The sequence below is a fragment of the Cherax quadricarinatus genome, chromosome 8 (assembly GCF_038502225.1).
Source record: "Cherax quadricarinatus isolate ZL_2023a chromosome 8, ASM3850222v1, whole genome shotgun sequence".
Classification (NCBI taxonomy): Eukaryota; Metazoa; Arthropoda; class Malacostraca; order Decapoda; family Parastacidae; genus Cherax; species Cherax quadricarinatus.
The window spans coordinates 7,236,732-7,261,772 of NC_091299.1; the positions used below are offsets into that span (position 1 = coordinate 7,236,732).

The 25,041-nt window shown below is 42.1% G+C and overlaps 1 protein-coding gene across 10 annotated transcripts in view; it reads left to right on the top strand.

The window, feature by feature from the left end:
* LOC128685375 (collagen alpha-1(XVIII) chain) overlaps positions 1–25,041 on the top strand; it is an 836,546-nt gene that overhangs the window by 260,902 nt on the left and 550,603 nt on the right. For all 10 annotated transcript variants that reach the window (XM_070082820.1, XM_070082822.1, XM_070082821.1 and 7 more), the window contains exons 3-4: positions 1,533–1,747; positions 2,623–2,782. In XM_070082820.1, coding sequence (XP_069938921.1) covers positions 1,569–1,747; positions 2,623–2,782 — 339 coding nt within the window. In that variant the 5' untranslated portion in view covers positions 1,533–1,568. The remainder of the gene's footprint in view (positions 1–1,532; positions 1,748–2,622; positions 2,783–25,041) is intronic.

Here is a 25,041-nt window from a genome sequence, read left to right on the forward strand (position 1 = left end):
AACTGAGCACATAATATGTTACATCCTACCTAACAACATAACTAAGTCAAATAATAATATAAAGCAATACATTTACGATTTAGCTATTATCGCAAATATAAGCAATATAAAATTATATGAAAAGATAATAATTATATATATACATAATAATCATTGCAACCCATTCAGGGGTTGCAACATCCATTAACCTTGGAGAAAAAAGTATTTGAAGCGGTCAGTCCCTCAGCCTGGAAAAGAGTTCAGCTTCATGGTCTGGAAGCGTCAGTTCCTTGACTCACGAGTCTTTCCCCAGCATCACAACAGTGAGATACTGACTGTTATTAAGAGTAGTTATTGTATAATCATGGGGAGCGCTAAACCGGTAGGGATTATACAGCGCCTGAAGGGGGGATGGATAGAAGGTATTCAGGCTCAATTCAGGGAACTGGAGCACAGATCCAATTCCCTAGATCAAGAGCCCCTCACCAGCGTCAAGGAACCTCCCTTCAGGGGTGTTAAAAGTGGTGTTCGTGTGTGTCGTGCTAATGACGAGGATATATCACTGTCGCTGGTGTTCTTATAGGCCATCCTGACGAGGATGCTCCATTGTCGCTGTTATGGGTCGTCCTGACGAGGATGTTCCATTGGAACTGTTCATATGGGTCGTTCTGACGAGGATGGTCCACTGGCCCTGGTAGTTTTATGGATGGTCCTGACGAGGATGGCCCACTGGCCCTGGTAGTTTTATGGATGGTCCTGACGAGGATGGCCCACTGGCCCTGGTAGTTTTATGGATCATCCTGACGAGAAGGATCCACTGGCCCTGGTAGTTTTATGGATGGTCCTGACGAGGATGGCCCACTGGCCCTGGTAGTTTTATGGATGGTCCTGACGAGGATGGCCCACTGGCCCTGGTAGTTTTATGGATCATCCTGACGAGGAGGATCCACTGGCCCTGGTAGTTTTATGGATCATCCTGACGAGGATGGCTCACTGGCCCTGGTAGTTTTATGGATCATCCTGACGAGAATGGTCCACTGGCCCTGGTAATTTTATGGATGGTCCTGAAGAACTGGCGTTCATGATTTTGTTTGGAAAGAGCAAAAGTTTGGTTGAGTTATATCGTCACAGATGGCAAACGAGGGAATCACATTGTGTTTTTACAACTCTCACATCACACATCACTTTAGCAGAGCCTCTTACAAAAGAACCAGACATAGTCTGATAGCCACACTCGAGGTTCTTGTCGGAGTAAGGGTTTAAGACGGAAGATCGAACCTCCTTCGTTCCACAAAAACAAAGCAAAAACAATGCAATATAAAAAAAATAATATTTAAGAACAGTGAATGGATGCCAGTCGCCATAACCAGTTCTGATGTAGTCGTGTCACATTAGTTATCACACTCGGTTATCTCTCTCTCCTCTTCCCCATGCTGTGCTAACTATGCCTTTTGGGTTGTATAGCCCTTGTGGCTTAGCGCTTCTTTTTGATTATAATAATAATGGGGTTTTCTTTTAATTCATAAAATTTCCGTCTCTTCCTCGGCCGGCAGATCCTGATTGCGGTGAAGCCGGACACGACAGAGTCCATGTTCCTCTTCGCAGTGACCAACCCGCTGGAGAACCTCATCCAGCTGGGGGTTTCCCTCACTCCCGGTGGGCCAGGAGCCACTAATCTTTCTCTCTACTACACTGACGGAGACAGACACATGACCTCACAAGCCATAGCTTCCTTCCTCGTGCCCCAGTTCACCGGATCCTGGACCAGGTGAGTGGTATAGTGATGGTCAGTAGTATGGGTGGTTATATGAACATCATGTGATGATAGATAAGCGTGGATGTGAGAGTGGATGAGGGACGATGTGGTGACAGATGAGTGAGAGAGAGGTGCCAGAGTCGATCATCTATGGTAGGGTTTAGGACTTTTAAGCTTTCTACGGAGTGAAAAAGATTCGGTTAATTCACTATTAGTGAGTATACTCTTGAGTTTAGATCCTCCACTGGTGTTTAAACTGATATATGAAGCTATTTCCAGATCCCAGCAAGTGTATAAAATTATGAATAGGTTGTCCATCGGTTTATTACTGCAGTTATATGAAGTATAAAATCCGTGTAACCCAATTAGCTAATCGATGTATGTGTCACACAAGTTACAGAGGAACTGCTTGTAAGATACACAAGCAGTTCCTGTTCTTACGTATATCCACCTACTTAGCTAGAGCCTATGTACAAGTATTATTTCATGGAAGGAAAGTTGTGAGACATGCTTCATGAGGGATTCGGATGCTCTTGATATTAGTTTACAAGTACTGTATTTTACGGCATATAAGACGCTCTTTTTCTCAGAATATATCTTGGAAAATCAGCCTGCGCCTTATATGCTCAAGGTCAGCGTCAAGGATAAACTTTGGGTTACGCTGTAACAATTGTTTCTTAACGTTGCGTTACAAGTACTTGGAAACATCGTCCTATATGTTTTATATACTCGTGCGTCTTATATGCCCGAAAATACGGTAAATCGCAATCATAATGACTCTCACAAAATCGACAAGTTTTAAATCTAATACACTAACCAGCAGATGCCTCCCTCGTCCAATAAATAAAAGAAATTTTCCCTACATATAACAAGTGTTCTTATCTCAGGTTGTCGTTGAAAGTGACGGAAGAGGAGGTGCAGCTGTGGTTCAACTGTCAGGTGTACAACAGTGTGTTAGTCAGACGGGTCCCCTTACAGCTGGTGTTTGACTCAGCCTCCACACTCTACATCGGCCAGGCAGGAGGCATCTTCAAGGGAGAATTTGAGGTGAGAACCTTCAGCGCTTGTAGGTTGTATTGCTGTTTTCTACGAGACCTCCGAGAACTTTCACGACTTACATATTAGACTCTTTGAGAAAACATTTTCGTTATTTAGTTGTAGCTACAGTTAGAGTAAGAGGTAGATGGGAAAAGAGGAAGGTGGCAACAACAAGTAAAAGGGAAGTGCTTGGGAGTTGACGAAGTGTATAAACTAAGGGAGGAGGAAGTTCGGGCGAGATATAAGCGACTATTGGCAGAAAGGTGGGCTAGTGCAAAGATTAGTAGTGGGGGGGTTGAAGAGGGTTGGAATAGTTTTAAAAATGCAGTATTAGAATGTGGGGCAGAAGTTTGTGGTTATAGGAGGGTGGGGGCAGGTGGAAAGAGGAGTGATTGGTGGAATGAAGTAAAGGGTGTGATAAAAGAGAAAAAGGTAGCTTATGAGAGGTTTTTACAAAGCAGAAGTGTTATAAGAAGAGCAGAGTATATGGAGAGTAAAAGAAAGGTGAAGAGAGTGGTGAGAGAGTGCAAAAGGAGAGCAGATGATAGAGTGGGAGAGGCACTGTCAAGAAATTTTAATGAAAAAAAAGAAAAAATTTTGGAGTGAGTTAAACAAGTTAAGAAAGCCTAGGGAAAGTATGGATTTGTCAGTTAAAAACAGAGTAGGGGAGTTAGTAGATGGGGAGATGGAGGTATTAAGTAGATGGCGAGAATATTTTGAGGAACTTTTTAATGTTAAGGAAGAAAGAGAGGCGGTAATTTCATGCACTGGTCAGGGAGATATACCATCTTTTAGGAGTGAAGAAGAGCAGAATGTAAGTGTGGGGGAGGTACGTGAGGCATTACGTAGAATGAAAGGTGGTAAAGCAGCTGGAACTGACGGGATCATGACAGAAATGTTAAAAGCAGGGGGGGATATAGTGTTGGAGTGGTTGGTACTTTTGTTTAATAAATGTATGAAAGAGGGGAAGGTACCTAGGGATTGGCGGAGAGCATGTATAGTCCCTTTATATAAAGGGAAAGGGGACAAAAGAGATTGTAAAAATTATAGAGGAATAAGCTTACTGAGTATACCAGGAAAAGTGTACAGTAGGGTTATAATTGAAAGAATTAGAGGTAAGACAGAATGTAGGATTGCGGATGAGCAAGGAGGCTTCAGAGTGGGTAAGGGATGTGTAGATCAAGTGTTTACATTGAAGCATATATGTGAACAGTATTTAGATAAAGGTAGGGAAGTTTTTATTGCATTTATGGATTTAGAAAAGGCATATGATAAGAGTGGATAGGGGAGCAATGTGGCACATGTTGCAAGTATATGCAATAGGTGGTAAGTTACTAAATGCTTTAAAGAGTTTTTATGAGGATAGTGAGGCTCATGTTAGGGTGGGTAGAAGAGGGGGAGAATACTTCCCGGTAAAAGTAGGTCTTAGACAGGGATGTGTAATGTCACCATGGTTGTTTAACATATTTATAGATGGGATTGTAAAAGAAGTAAATGCTAGGGTGTTCGGGAGAGGGGTGGGATTAAATTATGGGGAATCAAATTCAAAATGGGAATTAACACAGTTACTTTTTGCTGATGATACTGTGCTTATGGGAGATTCTAAAGAAAAATTGCTAAGGTTAATGGATGAGTTTGGGAATGTGTGTAAAGGTAGAAAGTTGAAAGTGAACATAGAAAAGAGTAAGGTGATGAGGGTATCAAATGATTTAGATAAAGAAAAATTGGATATCAAATTGGGGAGGAGGAGTATGGAAGAAGTGAATGTTTTCAGATACTTGGGAGTTGGCGTGTCGGCGGATGGATTTATGAAGGATGAGGTTAATCGTAGAACTGATGAAGGAAAAAAGGTGAGTGGTGCATTGAGGTATATGTGGAGTCAAAAAACGTTATCTATGGAGGCAAAGAAGGGAATGTATGAAAGTATAGTAGTACCAACACTCTTATATGGGTGTGAAGCTTGGGTGGTAAATGCAGCAGCGAGGAGACGGTTGGAGGCAGTGGAGATGTCCTGTCTAAGGGCAATGTTTGGTGTAAATATTATACAGAAAATTCGGAGTGTGGAAATTAGGAAAAGGTGTGGAGTTAATAAAAGTATTAGTCAGAGGGCAGAAGAGGGGTTGTTGAGGTGGTTTGGTCATTTAGAGAGAATGGATCAAAGTAGAATGACATGGAAAGCATATAAATCTACAGGGGAAGGAAGGCGAGGTAGGGGTCGTCCTCGAAAGGGTTGGAGAGAGGGGGTAAAGGAGGTTTTGTGGGCAAGGGGCTTGGACTTCCAGCAAGCGTGCGTGAGCGTGTTAGATAGGAGTGAATGGAAACGAATGGTACTTGGGACCTGACGATCTGTTGGAGTGTGAGCAGGGCAATATTTAGTGAAGGGATTCAGGGAAACCGGTTATTTTCATATAGTCGGACTTGAGTCCTGGAAATGGGAAGTACAATGTCTGCACTTTAAAGGAGGAGTTTGGGATATTGGCAGTTTGGAGGGATATGTTGTGTATCTTTATACGTATATGCTTCTAATCTGTTGTATTCTGAGCACCTCTGCAAAAACAGTGATTATGTGTGAGTGTGGTGAAAGTGTTGAATGATGATGAAAGCATTTTCTTTTTGGGGATTTTCTTTCTTTTTTGGGTCACCCTGCCTCGGTGGGAGACGGCCGACTTGTTGAATATATATATATATATATATATATATATATATATATATATATATATATATATATATATATATATATATATATATATATATATATATATATATATATATATATATATATATATATATATATATATATTTCATTGTGTTTGGTTATTATTATTACCTGGAGTATACCTAGGCACCTAAAGTGAGTACCTGACCAACCGGGAGTGGTTCGTACGTCAGTTTGCGTGCGGCCAGCAGTAACAGCCTGGTTGACCACACCCTGATCCACCATGAAGCCTGGTCTCAGACCGGGCCGCGGGGGCGTTGACCCCCGAAACACTCTCCAGGTAAACTCCAGGTAGAGAGGGTTTAGGGAATCAACGCCCCCGTGGTCCGGTCTGTGATCAGGCCTCGTGGTGGATCAGGGTCTGATCAACCAGGCTGTTACTGCTGGCCCCACGCAAACTGACGTACGAACCACAGCCCGGTTGGTCAGGTACTGACTTTAGGTGCCTGTCCAGTGCCTTCTTGAAGACAGCCAGGTGTCTATTGGTAATCCCCCTTATGTATGCTGGGAGGCAGTTGAACAGTCTTGGGCCCCGGACACTTACTGTGTTATCTCTCAGTGTACTTGTGGCGCCCCTGCTTTTTATTGAAGGAATATTGCATCTCCTGCCTAGTCTTTTGCTTTCATAAAATATAGTTAGCTGGATTTGGCTAAATTTAATTTTGCTTGTTATAATAAGGTTAGGTAAGTTTTCTAAGGTTCTTTTGGTACAAAATTATTAATTCTTACATTAACAAAAAAGAAAAAATATATATCTTTAAACGTTTAAGAGAAAATTTTAGAAAGGACTTAATTTTAAATGAGTTCTTGCTAACTGACCAGTTTTACCTATTTGGCACGACATACACACACAGTCAAGCGTTGCTTAACGAATGGGGATACGAATGGGAAATAAGTCACTCTGTCTGACTTTTTTGGGTTATCCCAGGTTCTCTACACATATGCTGCTATGTATGATAATTCTATGTAACTGTATTTGTGTATACCTGAATAAACTTGCTTACTTACTTACTTACTTACTTACTTACTTACTTACTTACTTACTTACTTACGTTCTGAGAAATGCGTCGTAACGCGATTTCGTCGTTGTGCGAACATCATAGAATGAACTTACACAAACCTAGATGGCATAGCCTATTACACACCTAGGTTGTATGGTATAATAACCTATTGCTGCTACTGTAAACAGCTGTTACATAATGGGAAGTATTTGTGTAACTAAACACAGAATGATGCCGTCAAGAGACGCGGTAAACGCGGGATGTATGAGGCTGCTGCCGGCTTTACACGGCATACTGTTTTAAAGTAAACTTATTTTTTATAAGTAGAAAGAGTACACTCTACAATAATGATAAAAAGTACAGTATAGTAAATACATAAACCAGTTACGTACATCTATTTGACCTTGTTAAATTAACCCTTCGTTAAATTATCACTTGCCATTGTGTGGCTATAAAAACATTTGAATTAATGCAATCATTATTATGTATAAAGTATCTCAAATGCATCCAGTCTAAAAAGTACCTATTTGTAAAATCATTTGTAAATTAAACAAATGTAATTAAATATTTGTAGATTTTTTAAATTTTATTTTAGTTACCCAGAAACAATTAAATTTTGTTTTCTTTGTATTGAAAACATAAGTGAAAGAAAACCAATACATTTAAGAGTAACTTAAGTAAAAGGAATATAAAACTTCATTAATAATAATATCAGTTTGTTCCATTTATCTATGGGTGCAAGATCGACACCATGCCTAACCCTTCTAGGGTAGGGTAGGTGCCTGAGCCCGAGCCTTTAGCTCATAAGACTGTCATTCCCATTTGCCCCCTTGGGGCGGGGATGGCAGACCAGAGAGGCCTAGCTTGTGGCTAGGCCTGGGGACAGTTGGTCCCAAAGATGAGGAGGTACTTGTGCCTCCTCCCATGGGAGACTTAGGTCTCAGACACTCCCTAAAGAGGGAGCCAAGGCCGGGCCACCACTTGGAAAAGGCCCGGGCCGGGAAAATACCGGCTAATCTTTAATAATAATAATAAGAGAGTGCAAGTTCAGTGCCTTCAGCCTATTTTCATAGGGAAAGTTACTAATATGAGGAATCGGCTTCATCCTTTCCTCTCTGTGCAATTTCGAGAGTATTTATGTCTATTCTATGACAATTTAGATCAAAACTTAGAAGCATAATCTAAATGAAGTCTAACCAGGGATATATATAATGTCGAAGTATAACCTGTGACATCTTGATATGAAGCTATGAATTATATTAGCTTTATTGCGAACACTTACGTACTGTTGTTTTGGCTTCAAATTTCTGTTAACCAGAGCAAGATTTAATCAAATCACAAAACGAGTCGGACTCGAACCTATGACAGGTTGCTCGTGGCTCAGATCATAGTGTCATCAGCTCGCACAATGAGGGACCGGTTATCGATTCTGGCACGGGTGAAACTTTGGCCACGTTTCCTTACACCTGCTGCCCCTGTTCACCCAGCAGTAACTAGGTACACGGGTATTAGTAGATTGTTGTGGGTTGCGTCCTGCGGATGGGGGGGGGGGAGAAGACTAAAGGACCCCAGTGAAAATAATTTGACAGACGGTCCCCGATGACGCACTGATCTCTGGTGTTATCCTGGTTGACTGACCAACTCTCCCCTGGGTTAAAAGTCATAACAAAACTGGTCTTAACAAAACTGGTCTTAACAAATCTGGTCTTTGCATTATCTTATGATGACCGAAATTATTTTATGTTTGTTGCGTGTTTGACTCACAACCGAAAGTACCCGGGGTCGTACCATATCAAGGGCACTAGATTACCCCATTACCACCTACAGAGCACTTAATATTATTAATCGCAATTAATACCTAGAATACCGGGGTAATGACATAACTTTACATGCGGTGGTAATTTACAACTAAGAAAGTATGTGGATATAGGTAAACATACGCAATAAAAACTTACCTTTGGTCCTTCATTGGTCATCTCGTCCCTCCCCGGGATGCCACCCACAACAGTCGGCTAACACCCAGGTACCTACCTACTGCTGGGTGAACAGAGGCAGCAGCTGTAGATCACACCCACAGATGGTATTTAAGGCCACAGGTGGTATCAAGGGCCACATGTGATATCAAGGGCCACAGGTGGCATCAAGGGTCACAGGTGGTATCTAGGACCACAGGTGGTATCTAGGACCACAGGTGGTATCTGTGGGTGTAACCAAAAAGCTTCAAGGTCACTCTGTACACTCGCCAGGGTTAGGTTAGGTAAGGTTAGTCAGGAAACAGGACTAGTGTTTCCTGAGGCTGGCCTTAGTCATATGATGACCCACAGCTGGAGCTTTTGGTCATCTGACCGAGGCCTTCCACTGGCTTACCCATCCACCCCTTTAAAAATAATAATTATAATTATAACCATTTCCCCGTGACTGTTTGAACTTGTATTATCTGAACTTAGCGAAACGTTTTATGAACTTAGGGAAAATTGGTCCAATTTAAGAAAAGTTAGTCTCAGCTAGTAAGTTGGTCTGAACTTGGGAAAAAGTTTGTGTGAACTTAGGGAAATATTGTCTGAACTTTGAAAAAGATCGTCTAAACTTGGGAAAAACTCATTTGATCATATAGAAAGACGCAGAACTTTGAAAAAAGATGGTTTGAACTTAGGAAGCGGTCTGTGCTTAGTTGAATGTCTCTTGTATCAACACAGGGAAAAATATTGTCTGATTTAGGAAAAATATTGGTCTTAAACAAGGATCTCTGAGCAACAATGCTGTGCGGGCGTCCGGGCAGCGTGGGCGTGCGTGGGCGTGCGTGGGCGTGCTATATGCCAATTGGGCCGCCTCACGCCCAATTTAGGGAGGAGAATAGTGTGGGAGGCAGCCAAGGGAACACCAGGGAGCCTATGTTGCTAGTCCTGGTGACACTGGTGACAACAACTTATCCTGGTGGCACTAGTGACAACAACTGTTCCTGGTGACACTGGTGACAACAACTTATCCTGGTGGCACTAGTGACAACAACTGGTCCTGGTGACACTGGTGACAACAACTGGTCCTGGTGACACTGGTGACAACAACTGGCCCTGGTGACACTGGTGACAACAACTGGTCCTGGTGACACTGGTGACAACAACTGGCCCTGGTGACACTGGTGACAACTGGTCCTGGTGACACTGGTGACAACTGGTCCTTGTGACACTGGTGACAACAACTGGTCCTGGTGACACTGGTGACAACAACTGGTCCTGATGACACTGGTCACAACAACTGGCCCTGGTGACGCTGGTGACAACAACTGGCCCTGGTGACACTGGTGACAACTGGTCTTGGTGACACTGGTGACAACAACTTGTCCTGGTGACACTGGTGACAACTGGTCCTGGTGACACTAGTGACAACAACTGGTCCTGGTGACACTGGTGACAACTGGTCCTGGTGACACTGGTCACAACAACTGGTCCTGGTGACACTGGTCACAACAACTGGTCCTGGTGACACTGGTCACAACAACTGGTCCTGGTGACACTGGTCACAACAACTGGTCCTGGTGACACTGGTCACAACAACTGGTCCTGGTGACACTGGTGACAACAACTGGTCCTGGTGACACTGGTCACAACAACTGGTCCTGGTGACACTGGTCACAACAACTGGTCCTGGTGAGACTGGTGACAACAACTGGTCCTGGTGACACTGGTCACAACAACTGGTCCTGGTGACACTGGTGACAACTGGTCCTGGTGACACTGATGACAACTGATCCTGGTGACACTGGTCACAACAACTGGTCCTGGTGACACTGGTCACAACAACTGGTCCTGGTGACACTGGTGACAACTGGTCCTGGTGACAATGGTGACAACTGGTCCTGATGACACTGGTGGCAACAATTCGCCCTGGTGACACTGGTGACAACTGGTCCTGGTGACACTGGTCACAACAACTGGTCCTGGTGACACTGGTGACAACAACTGGCCCTGGTGACACTGGTGACAACTGGTCCTGGTGTCACTGGTGACAACTGGTCCTGGTGTCACTGGTGACAACTGGTCCTTGTGACACTGGTGACAACAACTGGTCCTGATGACACTGGTCACAACAACTGGCCCTGGTGACGCTGGTGACAACAACTGGCCCTGGTGACACTGGTGACAACTGGTCTTGGTGACACTGGTGACAACAACTTGTCCTGGTGACACTGGTGACAACTGGTCCTGGTGACACTGGTGACAACAACTGGTCCTGGTGACACTGGTGACAACTGGTCCTGGTGACACTGGTCACAACAACTGGTCCTGGTGACACTGGTCACAACAACTGGTCCTGGTGACACTGGTCACAACAACTGGTCCTGGTGACACTGGTGACAACTGGTCCTGGTGACACTGGTCACAACAACTGGTCCTGGTGACACTGGTCACAACAACTGGTCCTGGTGACACTGGTGACAACTGGTCCTGGTGACACTGGTCACAACAACTGGTCCTGGTGACACTGGTCACAACAACTGGTCCTGGTGACACTGGTCACAACACATGTTTCATATACTCACATCTTCAGTTCTTCAGAAGTTAATCTTGCTTAATAATCTTTGTGTTTAATGGACTTACACCCTATGCACAGATATTTACGTGTAGATAATAATAAGGTATTTAAAAATGTAGATCTCGATTTCCTCTTGTGTTTTGTGTACCATATAAAGAGGAAGTGTTGATAACACACGATAAGTCAGTGTAAAATTAATGTTAGAAGTACACCCATTACTACTACTACTACTACTACTACTACTACTACTACTACTACTACTACTACTACTACTACTACTACTACTACTACTATTACTACTACTACTACTATTACTACTACTACTACTATCTCGGCTACAACCACTAGCAGTTTCCACCACTAATAAAATTGCTACTATTTTTTCTCCAACAATACTGGATACATCTGCAGTGTGCTGCTATGCTCTTCCATATGATAGCTACAGAGTCGGAACAAAAGCTAACTGCATTCCTCGATCATATTCCATCACGCAGGATGTAGGGATCATGTAAGGTGTGGAGTGTGTCAGCCTGAGCTGGGAGACTTCGGTAGAGCAAAGAGGATATCGTCAGGCATTCCAATGAAAGTTCATTAACTACGTCAGATTCAAAGATTTCATTCTGATAGAGCTAAAGTTACTATCACTTGAGAATTACCCTCTCTCATCATATAGCCTATCCCATACACAGGAGAAATTGATTTATGAAGATATCTCTATTATCCGTGAACAAGATAAATTATACATAGGAGAGGGAAAGGTTGGGATGGAGAAGAATTAGGATGTTTAATATCTGGTGTAAGGATGGACGGTGTCCTCCACGGCCTCCCACACCGCGGGATTATTAGCCTAACTTAGTCTTGGAGGGGCCACAGCACGCCCCCTCCCGCGAACCATTCCTCAGTAAGGTCTATTTTATCCCTCTAACTGACGGGAAAATGAGCCGTACATCAGCATTAATTCAGAAAGAGTTGCTCCGCTCCACTGGTGACAAGATACTGGAGAGGTAACAAGAAGGGAACTAGATCCTCCCCATTTCCCGCGAGACTTCCAGTGGAAGTTAGAGAGGACTCTTTTCAGTGGTTGGGAAGAATCGACGCCGATGTTGACAGGTGGTTACTGTGGCCGCGTCAGACAAGTCGAGGCATCGTAGAAGCCAGACCATCGCCGTCGCCCTCGTGTCCAGTCAGCCTGGGGCTGCACCAGCGTAAATTAGTTGTAAGTTTATTTAGGTACAAGTACTCATAAATATACGTAGCTACACAAATTATCATACATAATAACATGTGTAAATCACCTACGATAACCAAAAAAAAAAAAGTTTGAGAAAGTGACTTATTTCTGTTGGGGTCCTTGTAATATCTTATTATTTAAACCTTAGAAGTTAAAACAGCTAAGTGACACAAAGATGCGCTGCATCTCTAAAAACAAAACCACAACCTTCTAAGACTCCTTGTATACGTTGTTTCGTGCACATAAACTGTCTTACAAGACTGCAGTCTCTTGTGCTATGTTTGGTGCTGATACTTTGATTGTTATTAGTCAGAAACCTTACGATTCACGAAATCATTGGATGAAAACTGTTAGAGCTAGCTGGTCCAGTGGTTAGCACACCGGCCTGAGAGTTTTAGGATTCACCTGCCAGGGTTCGAGTCCCACCCGTTCTGTGATTTGGTGAGAAACCTAGCTGGGGTAGGCCAGCGGATGCTTAACTACTTAATGGGTCACCAGCTGACAAACACCCCTGGTAGGAGACACTTGTGCTATTTCCTGACGAACCACCACAGACCTGCAGGAGGACTTGCTATAGACAGAACTATATGTAAGGAAGATGGGATCTAAGACTAGTAATCTGTAAAACTGGTCACTAATGGGTAAGAGACTTAGCCAGAAGCTAAGTCCTGGACCTACCAGTCATACAAGTAGGTTACATACTAACACACACACACAATGTCGGACCATCCCTCGAATATGCTCCACCAGTTTGGAGCTCCCACACATATGCCTATAATAATTTGTATAAATTGTATAGAAAGCTGACAAACTGAAAAGCAAAACACTTGTGCACTATTTAGGTATCTTCATTCTGGAAACGTTTCGCCAGCCAGTGACTTCTTCAGTTCGATACAGAGAACGATGGAAGGGCTGAGGAACTGATTAACTCAAACTCCTCATCTCCCACCGTTCTCTGTACTGGACTGAAGAAGCCACTGGCTGGCGAAAAGTTTCCAGAATACAGATACGCAAATGTTGCTCAAGTGTCTTATTCTTTATGCCCACTATGGTCAGTGTTGCAGTAACTAGGTAGTCTGGAAGTTACGAGACATGATCTTGTGGAAAAGTTAAAATAGCTGAACCTGGCTTCATCAGAAATCTCGAGGGCCAGGGAAGCTACGATCACGGCGTACAAGATACTAATGAACATTCAACACAGGAGGAACCAGGACAAAATAACATGATGGACATGAACACATGTGCAGCAGCTGGGTGTCGTATTGAGGGATATTTCGCCTGCATAACAGGCTTTACCAGTGAAGAGGAGGCACGGAGACGGTGACTAAATGTTAGTTAGACCTTACTCATGAAATCGTAATGACACGGTTGCAAACAAACCATACCACGGGTAGGGATAGAATTCGCGATCAGAGAGTTTCAAAACTCCAGATCGTCACGTTAACCACTGGGCTAACGCGACGGTCTGGAGTTTTGAGACTCTAATCGCGGGTTCTATTCCCGCCCGTGGTATGGTTTGTTTACTAAATGTTAGAGCCGGTCAGTAGAAGTGAGCACTCTTCCATTATAGACAGATGTCTTATAACGAAAGGGTTTAGACTGAGTTAGTTTAATATCTTTATTATGCACCCCATACCCATCCTGTGGGCGGTAGTCAAAGATTACAGAGGTACATAATGGGTCCAGGGACTGGGCCTCAAAGTTTTGATAGCTGAGCAAGTTACAAAGGTAATGAACTCACAATTTACAAAGGTAATGAAGTCACAATTTACAAAGGTAATGAACTCCAGGTAGGGTTCAGACTGAGAGGTAGTGGAGTCAAACTTCCTCCATGGACTCTTAAAGTGTCGAGTTACCCCGAGGCGAAGAGAACTGAATTGGTTGACTGAGAGTAAAATGGCGGGGCCAGGAGGTTGAGTTCAGTCCCTCATGAACAGTTCAGTTAATGCACATCGGAGAGTGAAGACAGGAACCAGAGCTCGACCCCCCTACCCCTCCTTTCCTATATCTCGGCTAGATAATTACACGCTATCATTTTCAAGCTGATGTAACGAGACCACCACTCAGAGAATCGCAAATCATCACAGAATAAAACTCTGTGTTGGAGAGCATCGCATTTCTCCCGGGGGAAGCAGTGAGGCAGTGTTTTATCAGACACTTAGCGTTGGTCTCTATGAGGCAAGAGCTGCATAGTATGCTCAAGTCATGCATAGCATTTCCTTCCAAAGATTCGATTTCGTTTTGTCGATAATTAGCCTAACGGTCAGAAATTCATGATGTGAGGCCTAGTGGCGTCCAGTATGTTTGATATTGTCCACAAAATTATTTTTTAATCTAATTAGGTAACAAATATGAAAACTACTAGGAGAGTGGGGCCTAGCTAACTCCCAGCCACAGTCATTCCTGAGCTGAATCCCTCAGCCTCATGGTACTACGCTTAAGTCAATTAGTAATTGTAATTAAAAGTGAATGTAAAAAGCAATGACATGGCCCACATACATATGGATTTTAGGTCATGTGACCCATTACTGGTAAAAAAAAAAAATGGATATTTCTGATCTAAGATTACGTTCTTGAACTTGTGATGTTTCTGGGTTACTTGATTTGAGAACTTAACAATAACAACAACAAAAATAATAAATAATTATTTCTAAAAAGTACACCATACAGTTGACACAGGATTCGAGTACATTGCTTTAACTTAATAATCCCACTGTATGTCTGACAAAGGTGTCCCTGTATCCCAACAGCCCACCATCATCTACCTCACTGCACGCTAAAAGGAATAGTGCAGGGTGTTCGTGAAATTGGCTTAAATAGCAACGCTCTTCTTGCTGAATATGGCAAGCGAAAATTTATGTATGCAATAATTTCGAAAAAATCAATCTGAACCTAACAAAAAAAATATATTTCATTGTATTTGTTTATTATTAAATTATTGTAAACTTATCTAAAATATATTTAGTTGAATTAGGCTAAATTAAATTGTGCTTGTTATAATAAGGTTAGGTAAGTTTTCTAAGGTTCTTTTGGTATAAAATTATTAATATTTATATTAACATAAATGAAAAAAAATATCTTTAAACGTATAAGAGAAAATTATAGAAAGGACTTACATGTAATTCTAAATGAACTCTTGCTAATTGACCAATTTTACATTTTCGGCACATTATATATATATATGTCGTGCCGAATAGGCAGAACTTGCGATCTTGGCTTAAATAGCAACGTTCATCTTGCCATAAAGGACAAGTGAAAATTTGTGTATGCAATAATTTCGTCAAAATCATTCTGAACCTAACGAAAAATATATATTTCACTGTGTTTGTTTGGTATTAAATTATTGTAAACAAATCTAAAATATGTTTAGTTGGGTTAGGCTAAAATAAATTATTCTTGTTATAATAAGGTTAGGTAGGTTTTCTAAGTTCCTTTTGGTGCAAAATTATAAATTTTTACATTAACATTAATGAAAAAATTATATCTTTAAACATATAAGAGAAAATTTTAGAAAGGACTTAATTTTAAATGAGTTCTTGTACCTTATATGCCACCTTTATATCAAAAATGTATCTCTTAAATCTTCTGTACCATATTATGTAATAAAATATTCCTATTGGCAAATATATATATATATATATATATATATATATATATATATATATATATATATATATATATATATATATATATATATATACATATATACATATATGTATGTGTGTGTGTGTGTGTATATATGTGGTTCGGACATGTAGAGAGAATCGAACAAAACAGAATGACTTAGAGAGTGTATAAATTTCTAATGGAGAGAAGGCAGGATAGAGGTCAGCCTAGAAAAAGTTGGAAGGAGGGGGTAAAGGAGGTTTTGTGTGCGAGAGGCTTGGACTTGGAGTGTGAGCAAGGTAATATTTATGAAGTGATTCATGGAAACCGGCAGGCCGGACTTGAGTCCTGGAGATGGGAAGTACAGTGTCTGCACTCTGAAGGAGGGGTGTTAATGTTGTAGTTTTATAACTGTAGTGTAAAACACCCTTCTGGCAAAACAGTGATGGAGTGAATGACGGCGAAAGTTTTTCTTTTTCTGGCCTCGCTGCCTTGGTGGGAAACGGCCGATGTGTTAATAATATAAAAATATGCATATGCTTGTGCATATCTATGCGTGTATGTACTCACCTAGTTGTAGTTACAGGGGTCGAGTCACAGCTCCTGGCCCCGCCTCTTCACTGGCCGCTACTAGGTCGCTTTCTACTCCATGAGCTTTATCATACCTGCTCTGAAAGCTATGTATGGATCCTGCCTCCGCTACAGCACTTCCCAGACTATTCCACTTCCTGACAACTCTGTGGTTGAAGAAATACTTCCTAACGTCCCTGTGACTCATCTCAGTCTTCAACTTCCAACTGTCACCCCTTGTTGCTGTGTCCCATCTCTGGTACATCCTGTATAATATTTACTATTCACATATATGTTATGTAAAGGGGCAGAAAATACCACTCCTCCAAATGCTTCTAGGAGAATGGAGGAGTGCAGTGACGTTTTTTCAGAGAGGGGGAGTACTCCCTCTCTTATAAGGGAACAATAAGCTGCGGTATCCCTTAAAGTTATTACTGCACTATTCACAGATTACCGAACCATTTTACACAACACTTCGTAAAATTAACTTAACACGGCTCGGTTTGCAGAAGGGGAAAAAATCTGGAGCTTCGCCAGCGGGGTGTTTGTGATAAGGCCTGAAAAAGAGTGTATGTTTAGCACAGACTGGTTCCACAACTTTAAGTTGCGTAATAAGTTACATACTATTAAGTTTTCTGGGGACAGTACTGCAGCTGATCAACCAGCAGCAAGAAATATCCCTTCTGAATTGCAGGAAATTATTTCTGAGTGTGGGTATGAGCATGCATGGCCTAATAACATTGATAACTTTCCATTAAGCGAAGCACACCAGTGCTAGAAGTTTCAAGCAGACCAGAAGAGGCATTCTCTGTTTATTTAACAGAAGCCAATTCAAAGATTTTTAACAATGTGTATCTAAACTATATTATCTTATATAATACCTTGTCGCTGTTGATTCGCCGGTATTCTCCCGGTCCGGGCCTTTTCCAAGTGGTGGCCCGGCCTTGGCTCCCTGTCTAGGGAGTGTCTGAGACCTAAGTCTCCCAGGGGAGGAGGCACAAGTACCCCCTCATCTTTGGGACCAACTGTCCCCAGGCCAAGCCACATTCTCCGCCCTCACGGGGCTCGTAGGGAGAAGCTAGACCTCTCTGGTCTGCCATCCCCGCCCCAAGGGGGCTAATGGGAATGACAGTCTTGTGAGCTGCAAGCTCTAGCTCAGGCACCTACCTGCCCTAGAAGGGCTGGGCATGGTGTCGATTATATATATAATACCATCTTTCTCTTAAAATGAACCAACCATTTACGTATGACTAATAATAATAATAATAATAATAATAATAATAATAATAATAATAATAATAATAATAATAATTTCTCAAAAGGTGGCATACACTGTTTATTTTCCATGATTTTAGTTCTTAACTTCAAAATTTGAGACAAGTTTGTCTACCAAGATTATTTTCTATATTCCAACGATCGCTGGTATATACCCTGAGAGGTGTAGTCCTCTCAGAGTATATATGCTGAGAGATTGCTTTATACTCTATACAGGGGTTAAAGCATTCTTATCTGATGATGGGAAAAAGGCTACAGAGTAGCTTTAATGACCTTCATGTAGTCCATAGCCTTTAAACCTCATAAAGGAACCAATCTTCGTAGTCACAGACGTGCCCTGATAATAATAATAATAATAATAATAATAATAATAATAATAATAATAATAATAATAATAATAATAATAATAATAATAATAAAATTATTATTATTATTATTATTATTATTATTATTATTATTATTATTATTATTATTATTATTATTATCTTCTACAAGTACATGTACAAGGTATACAGACATCAGTGATATACTACTATATAGAAAGCCGCTTTGTTATACAGAGCATTTCGAGCAAATTAGGTAAATTTTGTCCCAGGATGCGACCCACACCAGTCCACTAACACCCTAGTATCCATTTTACTGATGGGTGAACATAGACAACCGGTGTAAGGAAACACACCCAATGTTTTTATCCTTGCCGGGAATCGAACCCGGACCCTCACCATGTGAAGCGAGAGCTCAAATCAGTCAAAAATTTTACGTTGGGTATTTATGGTAATTTTGTATTAAATTCAGGAAGATTGAATGTATTTATCCTGGCTGAGGTTCAGAGATTGATTCAGAAAAAAACTTAAAATATGACGTTTTCTGGGATCGGTAAATTCTAGCGCCCGACTGATGACTTGGGCGTACGGGGGGCGGTGCGCCCGTGTCATCCATAGGTGTAGCGAGCAGTCCTTAGGTGGATGAGCAGTGACAGCGTCAGGCGGGTGAGGAAGCTCCTGGCGGAGATACAGCATCAATAGTGCCAGCATCATTGTGTCTGAAAGAGGACCTACGCTTAGCACAACGGGTCGGCCATGGGCGTGGTCATGGGCGCGGCGACGGTGCCCAGTACCGGCACTGTCCGCAATAGGCAGTTCTTGGGCCCCCAGACAGTGCCCCACCCGAGTGACAGACCTGAACTCTCTTCAGACGTCAGTGTGTACGAAAAAGAAATGATGTGTGTACGTTTGTGTACGTTAATAGGAAAGCTATGTACGTTTGTGTGTGCAAATATTAACAGTGACTGTACGTTTGTATACGTAAATACCAATGTACGTTTGTGTATATAGATATTATCAGCGACTGTACATTTGTGTACGTAGATAGTAATGGTGTGTACGTTTGTGTACGTGAAGAGTAACTATAGTGCACTCTATTGTACGTAGACAGTGCCATTGAGTGTACGCTTATCAAGTGTTGTGTAAAAAAGGACCTTGGTGTTTAATTCTACATAAACGCGAGATTACGGACAAATATGGACGTACGTATATGTGGGCGTGGGCGTGGGAGTGGGTGGAGACCTCGCTTGTTCCTTACCTGTTAAGGTGAGATTCATGTATTACCTGTTCTAGTGGTCCTCTCTTACTGCTGTGTCCACGCCCGTGTGTGTGAGAGAGAGAGAGAGAGAGAGAGAGAGAGAGAGAGAGAGAGAGAGAGAGAGAGAGAGAGAGACAAGTGAGTGAGTGAGAGAGAATGAATTACATGCCTGGCAGGTACGACATATTTACAATAATTTTTTTCACCGTACAAATAGGTATTTTTATTATTTGTTTATTGTGTACACAGGCACTTTATTCACTGGTCGACCTGCGAGCCGCTAGGAACTGTTTTGCGATCAACTGGTAGATGGCGATCCACGTTTTGTTCTCCTCAGGTGGTGGTGGTAGTGGTGGTGGTGGTGGTGGTGGTGGTGGTGGTGGTGGTGGTGGTGAAGGTAGTGATAGTGTTGTTGATAATGGTGGTAGTGGTAGTGATGGTGGTGGTAGTGGTGGTGGTGGTGGTGGTGGTAGTGGTGGCGGTAGTGGTAGTGGTAGTGGTGGTGGTGGTGGTAGTGGTGGCGGTAGTGGTGGTGGTGGTGGTGGTGGTAGTGGTGGTGGTGGTAGTGGTGGCGGTAGTGGTGGTGGTAGTGGTGGTGGTGGTGGTGGTAGTGGTGGCGGTTGTGGTGGTGGTGGTGGCGGTGGTCGCGGTGATGGTGGTGGTGGTGGTGGTGGTGGTGGTGGTGGTGGTGGTGGTGGTGAAGGTAGTGATAGTGTTGTTGATTATGGTGGTAGTGGTAGTGATGGTGGTGGTGGTGGTGGTGGTGGTGGTGGTGGTGGTGGTAGTGGTTGTAGTAGTGGTAGTGGTAGTGGTGGTGGTGGTGGTAGTGGTTGCAGTAGTGGTGTTGGTAGTGGTGGTGGTGGTGGTGGTTGTGGTAATAGTAGTGGTAGTGGTAGTGGTGGTGGTGGTTGTTGCAACCCCTGAATGGGTTACAATGATTATTATGTATATATGTAATGTATATTATCTTTTCATATAATTTTATATTGCTTATATTTGCGATAATAGCTAAATCGTAAATGTATGACTTTATATTATTATTTGACTGTTATATTGTTATTTAGCTTATGTTGTTAGGATGTATATAAAATGTGCTCAGTTAGGCTTGATTGTCAAACTACTATAATTATCGCTTGTCGCTCCTTATACTGCCGGCTTCTGAGCTGCAGTTGTCCACGTAGCTATCACGTGATCGAGGGGGGGTGTCCTCACCTCTAGTGAAGTAGTCAGTCTGCTGGAGACTCGCTTGCTGGTTGGACAGATTGTCTGTCTCATTATTCTTGTTAGTTCTGTAGAACTTTGTTCACAGAACATTGTATAGACTTAGTGATTTTCGACGTTGTACTGAGGTTGTGTGTCACTTAGACACTCTGAACATCTCAGGTCCTTAGCTATAGCTTCTGACCTAATTTTGTACTGGTTCCTGTGTATTGTCACAGTCACAGTTTTTCCTATGCTGAACGTAGATTCAGTTTTATGGGAGTTTTGTAACTTGTGGAGGATCTGCTGATGGTCCCTACTTAGTGTCGTTATATTATTTCCCAGTTCCTGATTCTGTGTCGCAGTCGCATATTGCATTGCTATTGGGCTTAGCATTCTTTGTTGTTCAAGCAGACTGTTCGGGTTGCCAGTCGGTCAAGAAGTTAGTTTATTTGAGGACTTTGTCAGTCACTTGTTTAAGTCTTATTCGAGTCTTGAGACATAGCTAACTACTTAAGAGCACTTACACGCATACACTTATTTGTACATATTTGTAATATCTTATTAAATGTTAATGTACCTGACGGTACTTAAGAATTATAAATGTGATATGTGCTTTCAGCACAATAATATTGAACTCGAGAGATTGATTTTATTTTGATTGCTGTAATTAATTTAATTTGATAATATACCTCTAGACAACTTACTACTTAATAAATTTATTAAATTTTAATTTCTCTAGTTAGTAGCCTACCAGTTGTAATCCTAAAGCACTATTGAACCATACTGAATTTTAATGGATAATTGGACAAGGATACTGACTACTTGTTACGAAAACCCAGTAACAGGCTGGATGCTAGAAGGGCAGTCCTTTCTAGTATTCACTGGAGATCTCTAAGCTTTTAGAATCGCGTTTTTTGTAACAAATGGGGACCTGTCCGGGAGGCTCTTGATCCAAGGTGTTGGAGAAATTGTCCAGTTTGACATACTAGTACTTCTATGGTCAAACACTTTGAGTACTTTCCTAATCTGAAGACTTTGAGTTTAGTCTTGTACAACATACCAGGTGGATGTATGTACCTGACTGAGTCTCTTGATCCAAGGAGATGGAAATACTGTTTATGAGCTCTAGCTCTAAGACAACCAACACTAAAATTCCTATTAGGATTATAGTTTCCCATAATCACTCTCTCGTAGTACAATTATTTTCGTGATGTATGCTGAAGTGAAACAGTTAATTGATACTCTGACTTTGTCTGAGTTAAGTACATTATATTGTTTCCTGCTCATACAGAGATGTCTGATTATGATTCAGATTCAGAAAGCCTAGTGTCACAATTAGGAAGTATGACTCTATTTGATGAAGAAAGAACAACTAGAGCAGAAGTGAGCCTAGTGTCTGAGCCTAGTGTAGCTCAGTTCTCGCTCACGCCTTCCTTCACTGACACATTAGTACAGAGTATAGCTGGTAGTATGACACAGCCTAATACTAGTACAGTGTATACTACACCTGTATTTACTTATCCTAGACCAGATCTAGACTCTCTAGAGACGGCTGGACCAAGTGTCCGACCTAAGGACCGTCCAGACCATGTTAATTTCCCTACTCCTCCATTACCCACTGGTCCTATCTCTCAGGAACAGTTTGAGAGGTTGGAACGCCTCTTTATGTTGCAGACTGCACAAATTGAGGCACAGAGGAGATTGAACGAAGAAGATTTCCAAAGAGAAACCTATTTTATTTCCTCTCAGCGCAATTACTAGAGCTATGTCAAAGATTCAACAACCATCCTTGTCTCCTGTTGAGTTAGTGGATGACAATGATTTGGGCTTGAATATGTTGTTTAGTGACGCTCTGCGCCCAGGATCATTAACACTGACTCCCCCCGGTCATCAACCTAGTCAGGACACAACTGACGTTAAATTTCTAACTCATGATGATTTAATCAAGGATCAGTTTGTTGATCAGTCACTGGAAAGACTGAGAGATATAGCAGTTACTGAGAGTGAAGCAAAGGATCTCGATAATTGTTACTATTATAGTAACGGTGTACTGATGGAGAAAAATACATGTAAGTTGTCAGCTGATAGTGTTTCTACCACAGTCAAGAATCTAGTTGTGTTACCAGTTACATTTCGTGAACAAGCCATTGATTTTGCTCACAATAGTCCCATAGGAGGACATTTGGGTGTCAAGAAGACACTCGGTAAACTGGCAAAACATTTTACTTGGCCAAAGATGAAGGAAACAGTAGCTGATCATGTGCGACGTTGCCACGTGTGTCAAGTGACAGGCAAGCCAGCGCACACACCTCCACCTGCGCCTCTCATTCCTATCACCGTGCATGGTGAACCATTCTCACGTCTTATTATTGATTGTGTTGGTCCTTTGCCTAGAACCAAACTAGGAAACCAATACTTATTTACTATTATGGACGCTGCAACACGCTATCCCGAAGCTATTCCTATGAGAAAAATTAATGCTCGTGCTATTGTGAGAGCGCTGATGAAATTTTTCTCCCAGGTTGGATTGCCACGAGAGATACAATCAGATCAGGGATCTAACTTCACTTCTAAGATCTTTCGAGAAGCATTATCCCACCTAGGAATAAAGTCTGTACTTTCAACCAGTTATCATCCACAGTCACAAGGTGCTCTAGAGAGATTTCATCAGACATTGAAGTCTATGATGAGAGCTTATTGTGAACATTTTTCTAGAGACTGGGATGAGGGTATACCTTTTCTTCTGTTCGCTATGAGAGAAAGTGAGCAAGAAAGTCTCGGATTTAGTCCGTTTGAATTAATATTCGGACACCAAGTGCGTGGTCCTCTTGCAGTGTTGAAAGACGTGTGGACAGGAAAATCAAATCCATCATTGAGTACTTCACCTTCATTAATGCAGCAACATTTGACAGCCGCTAGAGAGCTAGCTTCGAAAAACCTAGTTTCAGCCCAAGCTAGAATGAAGCAACATTATAACAAGCGTGCTGTCTCTCGCTCTTTTAAAGCAGGAGATAAGGTGATGGCTAGGAAATTAGTACCAGGTCATGCTCTACAAGCCAGGTATGATGGTCCCCTGGAAGTAGTGAAAAAGCTTAGCGACGTAAATTATTTGGTACGTACGCCTGGGAAAAAGAAATCTAATCATGTGAACCATGTTAACCAGCTCAAGGCATACTACGCTAGTCCTCTACCTACTACTTCTATTCTTCCTAGGACAGAGGAAGAAAACGTCAGTCTACCTGACATCTCTAGAGGTATAGAGGTTTGTTTAGAAAATTCAGTGACTCTACAATCACTAGACGATTTTCTTAATAACCTTGGGAGTGATAAAGCTGGTGATATTAAAAACATGATTTTGCATTTCCCTGAATTGTTCGGTGATGTTCCTAAACGTTGTACTCTGGGTGTACATGACGTTGATGTACAGGGAGCATCACCCATTAAGCAATCACCATATAGAATGAGTCCAACGAAGCATAAAGCATTGAGAGAAGAGGTTGATTTTCTGTTAGCTCACGGACTTATTGAACGCAGTAAAAGTCCATGGGCATCTCCCTGTATTTTAGTGCCTAAACCTGACGGTAGTTTCAGGATGTGCACTGATTACAGGAAAGTGAACTCTGTCACCTTGCCTGATGGTTATCCTCTACCTCGCATTGACGACCTTATTGACCGTGTGTCAGGAGCCCAGTTTGTCAGCCGTTTAGATCTCTTACGAGGCTATTATCAAGTCCCGCTTACTGAACGTGCTCAAGAAATATCTGCTTTTACTGTTCCAGATGGATTGTTTAACTACCTCGTCACCCCCTTCGGCCTATGTAACGCGGCTTCTTCATTCCAACGTATAATGAACGAGTTGACCCACAACTTAGAAGGAGTAGAAGCCTACCTTGACGACTTAGTGGTGTACAGTGACGAGTGGGAACAGCACTTGACGCGTCTCAGAGCATTGTTTGAGAGACTGGCGCACTACAACTTCACTCACTGTTAACTTAGCTAAATGTAGTTTTGGTCAAGCCAAGATTACCTATCTAGGCTTTTGTATCGGCCAAGGTGAGGTTGCTCCTATTGAGGCTAAGGTTCGTGCAATTTCTGAATTTCCAGTGCCACAGGATAGGAAAGGAGTACAGAGATTCCTGGGTATGGCAGGATATTATCGCAGGTTCTGTCCAAACTTTTCTCAGATTGCAGCTCCTCTCACTGAGCTTACTAGTAGCAAAGTTCAGTTCACCTGGACTAGAGATTGTTCAGACTCGTTCAAAAGGTTGAAGCGTTTGCTATCCTCTGCTCCTGTGTTGAAGAGTCCTAATTTCAATCTTCCCTTCTTTTTACATGTAGATGCGAGTGGCTATGCAGTGGGTGCTGTGCTGCTCCAACAGTCAACATCCACTGATATTCTCCATCCTATATGTTACTATTCATCTAAGCTTAAACGACACCAGAAAAATTATGCCACTATTGAGAAAGAGGCTCTAGCTCTTGTGGTGTCATTGGAACATTTTGACGTGTATTTGGGCACTTCCCCATTTAAAATTAACGTTTTTTCAGACCA